This window comes from Aegilops tauschii, chromosome 4, assembly GCF_002575655.3.
Source record: "Aegilops tauschii subsp. strangulata cultivar AL8/78 chromosome 4, Aet v6.0, whole genome shotgun sequence".
Taxonomy (NCBI): Eukaryota; Viridiplantae; Streptophyta; class Magnoliopsida; order Poales; family Poaceae; genus Aegilops; species Aegilops tauschii.
In genome coordinates this window covers 517,242,618-517,254,262 of record NC_053038.3, presented here as the reverse complement: position 1 = coordinate 517,254,262, position 11,645 = coordinate 517,242,618, and the positions used below count along the sequence as shown (strand labels likewise).

The window sequence follows — 11,645 nt, the reverse complement described above, 5'->3', positions numbered from 1 at the left end:
GTCAAAGTTTGTAATCTTTGACTTTTCAGAAGAAAAAAGGTATACGCACTACGTTATAGAAGGGAGGGAGTACAAGCACCTAGATCAAAGTCAACTCTATGTTTTATATGGATCATAGGAAGAGAAAAACAAATAAATCGGATCAAGGATGAATTAATTTAGTATCGACGAGAGCTTTATCGCCAACGACGTGCGATACATGGCAAGGGAGCTGTAATGCGAGAGCATGCAACATCGATCTTTGTATTTTTTTGGGTAACAACGATCTTTGTATCTGCCATGCAGTTCATATCATCCTTACATGCAGTTACGAACCCAGAAACTTCTCGAAGCATATTTGAAATGTTTAGAGTTGCATTTTCCTTGCATGAAAGTCATTGCAAAAGAAGTGGAAGCTGCTTATGGCTTGGTGCAATCTTAGGCAGGAGAGTGTTCTATTGTGTTGCATAGCGCGTTTTCCTTCTTGTGTACCGGTCAAAGTGGTTTGTGCAATTCAAAATGCTAGATGAAGTGGGCCGAAAGTGAGCCTGAGCTGAGCTAAGCACGTGGCCGGTTTTATTTCATGTGTGGGATTGCAGTTTTATATTGGCCACCACGACTTAGGCTGGGCATTCATAAATTAGCTACAAAATAATATTGGTATACTTGCATGAATGCACGTCAAGAATTCATCATGGAAAATCCTACTCTAAAATCATTGTTGCTTTTGTAATATATATAATTGTTTTTTAGGATCATATATATAATGGTTGTGGCTACAAGGCGAGAAAAGGTGATAAAATCCCGGTCTAATGTTTGAAGAAGATCGGAATGAACCCGAAGGGGCGAAAACAAAGAGAATACAAGTCTTCCAGATTTCCCCCGAGTAAAGTAAAAAAAGTCCTTCATTGTTATTGGTTGTCTTCCGCAACTCCTTTCCCTGCTCAAACATTTTCATCTCAAATCTGGTTGTTCTTTAGCTTCTACGACTTCATGTCAAGGATAGCGGGCATACTGTCCGAAGATCGCAATACGTGGCTGATGTTTGGGTGTCATTTTTTGCATATTCCTTTTTCTTATTTTTTCCTTCAAACATTTTTTTGTGTTTTGCTTTCTCCACCTTTTATTTGCATATATGCTTACTTTGTTCATTTTTTTATGTTCTTTTATTTTTGGAAAATACATGAATATATATTAACCGGACACGTGCTCAGCTCAACTAAGGCTCACTTTCAAACTAACATTAACATTTGTTTCTGAAACCTATTAAATAAAAAACATACTTTCTAAAAATGAAAATATTACTAGATGTGCTACAATATTAAGCATTAAGGATGTGTCAGGGCTTCCCGCCAAAAAAAGAAAGGATCTGTCAAGGCGCAATGCCCACTATCCTTCGCATGAAATGCTTAATAGGATGACTCATTCATCCTTGCATGCACTAGAAATTCGTTAGCTACAAATTAGCCCATCGAAAAATAAAGCTAGATTCATCCTTGCATAAACTAGTAATTAATAAGTTTGCTACAGACTAAACACAGTGTGGGTCTTTGCATACAACAAACAATGCAATCATTTATTTTACCTAGACAAGAAGCTCAACAGCGGCATACAGCATTTCGATGAATAGAGAGCATATGATTTCACTTTTACTAAATCTCAAGTGTTATAATACTTTTAAGGTATTGATTACCTAAAATGGCATATTATTACCTAACATAAAAGTTTAGTACTCAATGTGCGCATTTTTGCCGGAAAGTACGATAACTGTAGGTGTTGATCCAAAGATTGAAAGATGACTGAAATATAAATATATTATAGACAATTGAAAAATAGAAAATTAGTAATTTATTCACGCGCCCTTGTTCACACAGCGGCCTAGGTCCATCACATGAATATCGTAAGCTAGTTTTCTTTTGCGGCGATATTGTAAACTAGCTACTACAACAGTGTAATTCCTTTGTCAATATTGAAATTATTTGCCAGCACAACCACTGCCCAATGGGGACAATTAACTAATAATTAGACAGCTAGTTGTAGCGTATGTGTCCATGCGTGCCAACGAGCCAGTATATAATAAACCAGAGTACGAAACGTATAGTAGACATCTCTGCGCTGCTAGTAGCTTGCATGTGCATGCATGGCCACACGTAATCTCCTATATTTTCCTCCCGTGACCCTCAATATTAGGTTATGTGCCAGCTCGTAGCGCTGCCCACACGTAATCTCCTATATTCCTTTGTCCTATCCTATGTATGCCCTCAAGATTACAGCTAAATTTGCAAACCCATCAAACATACCTCATGAGGCAGCGCTACATATGTAGTCACTTGTTGGAAATATCTAGAAAAACAAATATTTAGGAATGGAGGGAGTATATGCGTAATCGTAAAAATGTGTCGTGTTGTGTTGTTGGAATTAATACTGTACCAGACTTGCATGTATATGTGCATGCATAAGTACGTGGAATAAAAGTACGTTGAAACTCTCTAACAATGTGCTTGTATCATCTGGGATATTAATGCCTTTGTATGATCTGAGATGTCCGGGCTGTGCATGCATGAAAGCTTCTAATTTTCCTTTTCCTTTGATGAAGAAGGATAGAATATTACATGAAAACAAAGTTTCGGTGGAAACCGATGAAAACCACTCGGAAACAATGTGTTAGTGTCTCGAAGAAATCTCAAAAGCATGGGATGTTAAAGTGTGATGTTCCATTATCATGTGAAATTCCCAAGTTCAAACACATTGCAATTTATGAGGCACGAAAAAAAATCGAAATCAACATTGAATATTGCCCAACAGTAAACGTCACAATTAATAGCTGAATTTGTTCTTTTTATAGCTCATAAACCATAATGTGTTTGAACTTGGAATTTCGCATGGCAGCAGGCCATCACCCTCTTAACATCCCCTTTTTTTGGATTTTTTTGAAATTTCCAAACGTGGTTTCCACGAAGTTTTCTTTGAAACCTTGTTTCATGTGATTTTCTCTCTTTGAGAAGATGCATGTTCCACTCGTAAGGGCAAGTTCAACATGGGCACCAAAACAGTCTCGAATGTTTGGACACTATTAGGCACCAGCAACGGACCACCAAATTGGAATGGATCGGTTTGGGCATCCGAGATCCCACAGACCGGCCCCAAATCGAGGGAGCCCTGGGGGAGTCCAGACTTCCACCACAGCGGACTCCGACACCCCAAACCTCACCTAGAGCTTGCGGACATTCACAATCCTACCCTCCTCATCTTCTCCTAGAGACAGACACCGCCCCAGTAGTCCCCCACCCGACACTCACCATGCCTTGGGACCTCTGCCGCTCTATGCGTCTACTCGCCTAGGCCTATGCTGCAGCCGCACTCTGTCGGATTCGGGCATCGCCCATGTACCCTCGCCCATGTCGGCGACATCCATTATGGAGGCCGTGCATGGCAACTGGTCGGTCAAGTGCCATAGCGAAATTTCTTGGCGTTGTGGTTTTTTTTCTTTGATGCAAAAATAATGGATTATGACGAGGAGTACTGCTAGGTTGAATTCATGGATTTGCCTTCGTTAGATGAGGAAGATGTGTATGAAACGGAGGCGATGACGGCGTTTCTTGAAGAAACAAAGTGTGCGGAGGAGCAAGTTGTCAACTTCAACGGTTCAATATTGGGACATCAAGCGTTTAATCGATGCTTGGCACATGGACATGTTAATCTGTACGAGGACTATTTTGCCCCTGATGCGCTATTCTAACACTCGAGACCAAGATTGCATGCACTAAAAATGGAAGAACTTCCGAAATACTCAACAAATGAAATACTAGGGCCATCATAAAATTCCCACCGTGATTATTGAAACATTTGCACCAGAAGACCTCGGGATTTGACACTGTTTCTTTGGCACGCCAGGGTCTCACAAGTCACAATGACATCAATCTGCTGCAGTGGTCTGCATTGTTTGCAAGGTTTTGTGCGGGCGAAGATCCTACATGTGGGGAGTGGAGAAGGGTAAAATAAAGATGGCCTAGCTTCCTTGGGACAAGAAGATCCTTCCAAACTATGGGAGGAATGGGTTTCAGAGACATGAGAACTTATAATCAGTCTCTTCTAGCCAAGCAAGCGTGGAGATTAATCTAGAATCTAGAGTCTTGTGGCACGACTACTGATGGAGAAATAGTACCTCTATGAGAACTTGGTTGATACAGTTTTTACAAGAAATGTGTCAGTTGTATGGCACTAGTGCCAGCTGGGGCACTAGGCCTCGGCCTTCCTGTACATCTGATTGGGCCAGGAAATGATGACTACAACACGAGGCCATGCGGTTCATCTGCTCCTGGGCCTCTCCTACCACAAATGCTAAAAACTGCTTTTTTTTTATGCTCGCCTTTGGAGATCGACATGGTGGACCGGCTCAATTATTGTGTGCAATAGAGGTTTTGCGGTTTTCGGAAGCTTCTATGGAGCGGTTCATGCAACCTTCTATAGGTTTTGGTTTTGGGAAGATTCCATGACGTTTCTCTTTTCTTTTTCTTTTTTTTCTGTGTTTTTCTTTATCATTTTTTCTTCTATTTATTTTTTAAAATACATGTCTACTTTTTTTACTACACATTGAACAGTTGATGCATGTTGAAAAAATTTAAATACACGATGAACATTTATTTGAGATTTCAAATACATGTTGAGCATTTTCTATAAAAACCAGTGCCTGGATAAGTGTCCACACCAACGACCATGCATGTATAAGCCAAAGCTAGCTATGGAACATCTATAGTTGACTTCTCCTGCACTCCAAATAATATGCATCTGCTATACGTGTCCATGCATGGTACCCAACGAACTTAGCAACTACAACATGCATGGCCATGGCATAAAAGTCATCACACAGCATATCTTCAGCGCATTCCAGCCACTAGTATCCCGCTATTCTGTGTGCGGAGCTTGTTTGAAAATACGGATGCCCATCAAGTATTGAAAAATCGCCGGGCGTATATCTCGCTCTAAACATTTTGTTGGCTAGCACATCGGGGTACACGTACGTAGATGGATTTTGTTATAGTTTACGTTAAGCTGTAGAATCAAACTCGAACGATCGATCATGGGATCAACACACTTGCATCAATAAGCTAGGGTAAGGGTAGTCGTACGTATGTGCAACCGGGCTATAAATACAACCTCCTCACACAGCCCAAACGCACAACACCTACAAGCCCTTCCCGTCTATTGTAAGCCTTGCTTCCTCTCGACCAAAGCTTTCGCAATGGCGCCATTGACCAAGCTCTTCCTCCTACTCCTCGGCCTAAACTTGATGGTCACCGCTGTGTATGGTGGCTGCGGACCCCACTGCCTGACCCCGACCCCACCATCGCCTCCATCGACCAACGGCGGCACGTGCCCGATCGACACGCTGAAGCTGGGCGTGTGTGCCAACGTGCTGAACCTGGTGAAGCTCGGGCTCGGCGTGCCGCCCAATGAGCGGTGCTGCCCGCTGCTGGCCGGTCTGGCCGACCTTGACGCCGCTGTGTGCCTCTGCACCGCCATCAGGGCCAAGGTCCTCGGCGTCATCAACCTCAACGTCCCCGTCGACCTCGTCCTCCTACTCAACCAGTGCCACAAGACCTGCCCGCGCGGCTTCACCTGCCCGCTCTGATCAATCGACGTACTTGTCCAAGCATGCCATGCTGCGTACACATGCCATGCATGCAGCTTTCTATATACTACTACAGTTTGTGTTTCAGTTCATCTATATGTCTCGTGCATGCCTAAGTTCCCTGTCATGCATTAGCATTATGCATGCACGCAATGATCATTTCGTGTAAGTGCGTGAAAGTGTGTGATGTTGTGGTGTCCAAATAAATGACCCACCTAATCAGGGGTTTGTATCATCATGTGAAATACTGTACCGGCTATATGCCCCTAGCATGTATCATCTGAAATATGTTGAAGTTGTGTTAACTTGAGCTGTGTGTTATATATATTCTGCCCGTCATCGTCCACTCCAAAAACATATACTCTCTCCGTTCCACAATATAAAACCAATATTTTTAAGTTTAAGATCAAAGAGGCATATAGCTTTTTGACAAGTCAAACCTCACAAACTTTGACCAAGTTTGTGGAGAAAAACATTTACATATGGAATGCCAAACATATATCATTAGATTCATCATAAGACATAGATTCATATTTTATATATTTGGTATGGTAGATATAAATAGCTTCCTCTATAGACTTGGTCAAAGTTTGTAATCTTTGACTTTTCAGAAGAAAAAAGGTATACGCACTACGTTATAGAAGGGAGGGAGTACAAGCACCTAGATCAAAGTCAACTCTATGTTTTATATGGATCATAGGAAGAGAAAAACAAATAAATCGGATCAAGGATGAATTAATTTAGTATCGACGAGAGCTTTATCGCCAACGACGTGCGATACATGGCAAGGGAGCTGTAATGCGAGAGCATGCAACATTGATCTTTGTATTTTTTTTGGGTAACAACGATCTTTGTATCGGCCATGCAGTTCATATCATCCTTACATGCAGTTACGAACCCAGAAACTTCTCGAAGCATATTTAAAATGTTTAGAGTTGCATTTTCCTTGCATGGAAGTCATTGCAAAAGAAGTGGAAGCTGCTTATGGCTTGGTGCAATCTTAGGCAGGAGAGTGTTCTATTGTGTTGCATAGCGCGTTTTCCTTCTTGTGTACCGGTCAAAGTGGTTTGTGCAATTCAAAATGCTAGATGAAGTGGGCCAAAAGTGAGCCTGAGTTGAGCTAAGCACGTGGCCGGTTTTATTTCATGTGTGGGATTGCAGTTTTATATTGGCCCCCACGACTTAGGCTGGGCATTCATAAAATTAGCTACAAAATAATATTGGTATACTTGCATGAATGCACGTCAAGAATTCATCATGGAAAATCCTACTCTAAAATCATTGTTGCTTTTGTAATATATATAATTGTTTTTTAGGATCATATATATAATGGTTGTGGCTACAAGGCGAGAAAAGGTGATAAAATCCCGGTCTAACGTTTGAAGAAGATCGGAATGAACCCGAAGGGGCGAAAACAAAGAGAATACAAGTCTTCCAGATTTCCCCCGAGTAAAGTAAAAAAGTCCTTCATTATTATTGGTTGTCTTCCGCAACTCCTTTCCCTGCTCAAACATTTTCATCTCAAATCTGGTTGTTCTTTAGCTTCTACGACTTCATGTCAAGGATAGCGGGCATACTGCCCGAAGATCGCAATACGTGGCTGATGTTTGGGTGTCATTTTTTGCATATTCCTTTTTCTTATTTTTTCCTTCAAACATTTTTTTATGTTTTGCTTTCTCCACCTTTTATTTGCATTTATGCTTACTTTGTTCATTTTTTTATTTTCTTTTATTTTTGGAAAATACATGAATATATATTAACCGGACACGTGCTCAGCTCAACTAAGGCTCACTTTCAAACTAACATTAACATTTGTTTCTGAAACCTATTAAATAAAAAACATACTTTCTAAAAATGAAAATATTACTAGATGTGCTACAATATTAAGCATTAAGGATGTGTCAGGGCTTCCCGCCAAAAAAAGAAAGGATCTGTCAAGGCGCAATGCCCACTATCCTTCGCATGAAATGCTTAATAGGATGACTCATTCATCCTTGCATGCACTAGAAATTCGTTAGCTACAAATTAGCCCATCGAAAAATAAAGCTAGATTCATCCTTGCATAAACTAGTAATTAATAAGTTTGCTACAGACTAAACACAGTGTGGGTCTTTGCATACAACAAACAATGCAATCATTTATTTTACCTAGACAAGAAGCTCAACAGCAGCATACAGCATTTCGATGAATAGAGAGCATATGATTTCACTTTTACTAAATCTCAAGTGTTATAATACTTTTAAGGTATTGATTACCTAAAATGGCATATTATTACCTAACATAAAAGTTTAGTACTCAATGTGCGCATTTTTGCCGGAAAGTACGATAACTGTAGGTGTTGATCCAAAGATTGAAAGATGACTGAAATATAAATATATTATAGACAATTGAAAAATAGAAAATTAGTAATTTATTCACGCGCCCTTGTTCACACAGCGGCCTAGGTCCATCACATGAATATCGTAAGCTAGTTTTCTTTTGCGGCGATATTGTAAACTAGCTACTACAACAGTGTAATTCCTTTGTCAATATTGAAATTATTTGCCAGCACAACCACTGCCCAATGGGGACAATTAACTAATAATTAGACAGCTAGTTGTAGCGTATGTGTCCATGCGTGCCAACGAGCCAGTATATAATAAACCAGAGTACGAAACGTATAGTAGACATCTCTGCGCTGCTAGTAGCTTGCATGTGCATGCATGGCCACACGTAATCTCCTATATTTTCCTCCCGTGACCCTCAAGATTAGGTTATGTGCCAGCTCGTAGCGCTGCCCACACGTAATCTCCTATATTCCTTTGTCCTATCCTATGTATGCCCTCAAGATTACAGCTAAATTTGCAAACCCATCAAACATACCTCATGAGGCAGCGCTACATATGTAGTCACTTGTTGGAAATATCTAGAAAAACAAATATTTAGGAATGGAGGGAGTACATGCGTAATCGTAAAAATGTGTCGTGTTGTGTTGCTGGAATTAATACTGTACCAGACTTGCATGTATATGTGCATGCATAAGTACGTGGAATAAAAGTACGTTGAAACTCTCTGACAATGTGCTTGTATCATCTGGGATATTAATGCCTTTGTATGATCTGAGATGTCCGGGCTGTGCATGCATGAAAGCTTCTAATTTTCCTTTTCTTTTGATGAAGAAGGATAGAATATTACATGAAAACAAAGTTTCGGTGGAAACCGATGAAAACCACTCGGAAACAATGTGTTAAAGTCTCGAAGAAATCTCAAAAGCATGGGATGTTAAAGTGTGATGTTCCATTATCATGTGAAATTCCCAAGTTCAAACACATTGCAATTTATGAGGCACGATTTTTTTTTTCAAAATCAACATTGAATATTACCAAACAGTAAACGTCACGATTAATATGGCCAAAAAAATTGTAATTTCGTGAATTATTTGCGTTAAAAATATATTATCGGTATTTAAAAATTGTTCACATTTTCTTTCAGGAATGTTTCAAAAAATTTCAGGAATGCTTCTATCAGTTTTTTAATATATGAATGCTTCTAAGAGTTTTCTAATGCGACGCGCTATTTATAATCACTAGGAGCCATCAGGGCTATTGGCTAGGTGCAGTCTGTGGTAGTGCGGTTTCCTGAGATTGAGTCTCCTTACATGAAACTTAATTTTGCGGCTGCTTATATTTTTTGTTGAAAAAAGAACTACAGAGTTGAGTAAGCAAGCGACTGTGCTCTTATTTTTGCGGCTGCTTGTAAAAAAAAATTTGAAAAGAAAACTACAGAGTAGAGCAAGCGAGCGACTGTGCTAATCGGCCGGCCCAATTTGTCCTAATGTCCAGCAAATACTAGCTAAATACCGTCAAGGTTTAAAATAGACCGGGATTAGAAAGTACGATGTGCTGATTTCCGGGATTACAAGTTTAGGGTTCGATTTAGCTTTCGCACACAAGTTCAAGTTTTATTTTGAACATTTTTCCTTCATTAGACGGCTCGCGGCATGTGGGGTGTTTTTTCTTTTTGGACAGGAAGGCCTTCACGGCTAGCTTTATTTCTCAATGACTGCTACATCGTCCACAAGAAGATTTACAATAAAGTTCGGCGGTTCATCAACCCACACAGATGGGTTGTTAGCACTTCCCCAACTAGCAAGCTCATGAGCAACTAAATTTGACTCACGGTTACAATGCTCTATTGAAACCTTCCCAAACTCTTGCAAAAGGATCATGCACTCCTCCAAAATGGGTGCCGCCACCATACCTTGGCCTGCATTCCCCTTTATGGCATCTGTGACAGTAATGTTATCCCTTCTTACAAACACATTGTTGCTTCCCAAACTTTGGAGAAACTTAAGGCCTTCTCTTAGTGCAGCCGCGTCTGCGGCAGGTGGGGTGTTAATTAGGCTATTAGCGATCGATCGTGCATGTCACTTAGGCTAGCCATAGTGGGGTAACATAACCGGTAACATGCACTTGGGACTAGCAAACATGCTTATGTGGCACACAATTAAATAAGAGAGAGAGAGAGGGATATAGTAACATAGGTAGATACCGTATCATGTTAAATGCTAGGCTACTTTGTGTCATGCATGGCAATAAATATGGTAATCTATGATACTACTCCCTCCATTCCTAAATATTTGTCTTTCTAGAGATTTCAACAAGTGACTACATACGAAGCAAAATGAGTGAATCTACACTCTAAAATATATCTATATACATCCGTATATGGTAGTCCATTTGAAATCTCTTAAAAGACAAATATTTAGGAACAGAGGGAGTACTTTATGATACTATGCACTATGAAGGTAGTATCATATGCATGATACTAGTATATGTTACTCTCCAGAGTAGCCTTAGTACCTCGTACAGACTGTCTTAATCGCCCACCTGCTCCGTCTGCGGTGATGGCTGCATACGCACACAGTTTCATAATTAGCCCGCTAATTAATAATAGGGAAATTAGCCCGCTAATTGGCCAATTAGCTTGCTAATGGGGTTTTCCTGTTGCAAACGGTTATTGAGAAAACAAAGAGCATTCTATAAATCAACGAAGGACTATCTCATACCAGCATGGTGCATAAAAGAAAAGTGAAAACTAAATGCAAAAGACGCTCCAAGATTTGCACATATCACATGAATGAAACGAATCCGAAAACATACCGATACTTGTTGAAGAAAGATGGGATGCCTTCCAGGGCATCCCCAAGCTTAGACGCTTGAGTCTCCTTGAATATTTACTTGGAGTGCCTCGGGCATCCCCAAGCTTGAGCTCTTGCCTCTCTTCCTTCTTCTCACATCGAGACCTTCTCGATCATCGAACACTTCATCCACACAAAACTTCAACAGAAAACTCGGTAAGATCCGTTAGTATAATAAAGCAAATCACTACGCTAAGTATTGTTGCAAACCAATTCATATTTTGTTTTTGCATTGTAGCTACTGTAATATAGCTTTTACATGGCTTAATCCACTGATATAAATTGATAGTTTCATCAAAACAAGCAAACTATGCATCAAAAACAGAATCTGTCTAAAACAGAACAGTCTGTAATAATCTGAACATTCACCATACTTCTGATACTTGAAAAATTCTACCAAAATTAGGACAAATAAAACATTTGTATAGAAAGACAGTGCAAAAAGTTTCAGAACCATTTGACGTTCCAGTAAAAAATGTAAAATCGCGCACTACAGCCAAAGTTTCTGTCCTGCACCGCACAAACCAACAAGCATTGTAAACATCCTAAAGGCAAACCTTGGCACATTATTTTAATAATACAATGGAATTGTACAAGGGGATAATTATTTTTGTTGAAAAGTTTCTGTAATCAAGATTCACAAAGTTTCCATGAGCATGAACAATGTTCAAGGCTAGCTCCCACTTCAACAATGCTCGTCTTTCTCACTTTCGCTTTTCTTTTTGAAAAAGATTTGGGTTCCCCTGTTTATTTTTGTTGTTTTTAAACTATATGAAAGCACACAACAGAAATAATTGACTCTCTAAAACTTCCTGGTTGTCTCCCTGGCAGCGCTTTCTTTAAAGCCATTAAGCT

General features: G+C 40.0%; 1 protein-coding gene across 1 annotated transcript; it reads left to right on the top strand.

Annotated features, from left to right (window-relative positions):
- Window positions 1–5,221: 5,221 nt before the first annotated feature.
- On the top strand, window positions 5,222–5,921 carry LOC109754814 (cortical cell-delineating protein-like). The gene has a single exon (XM_045228071.2). The coding sequence runs from the start codon at window positions 5,222–5,224 to the stop codon at window positions 5,609–5,611; it is 390 nt and encodes a 129-aa protein (XP_045084006.2). The 3' UTR covers window positions 5,612–5,921.
- The last annotated feature ends 5,724 nt before the right edge of the window (window positions 5,922–11,645 follow it).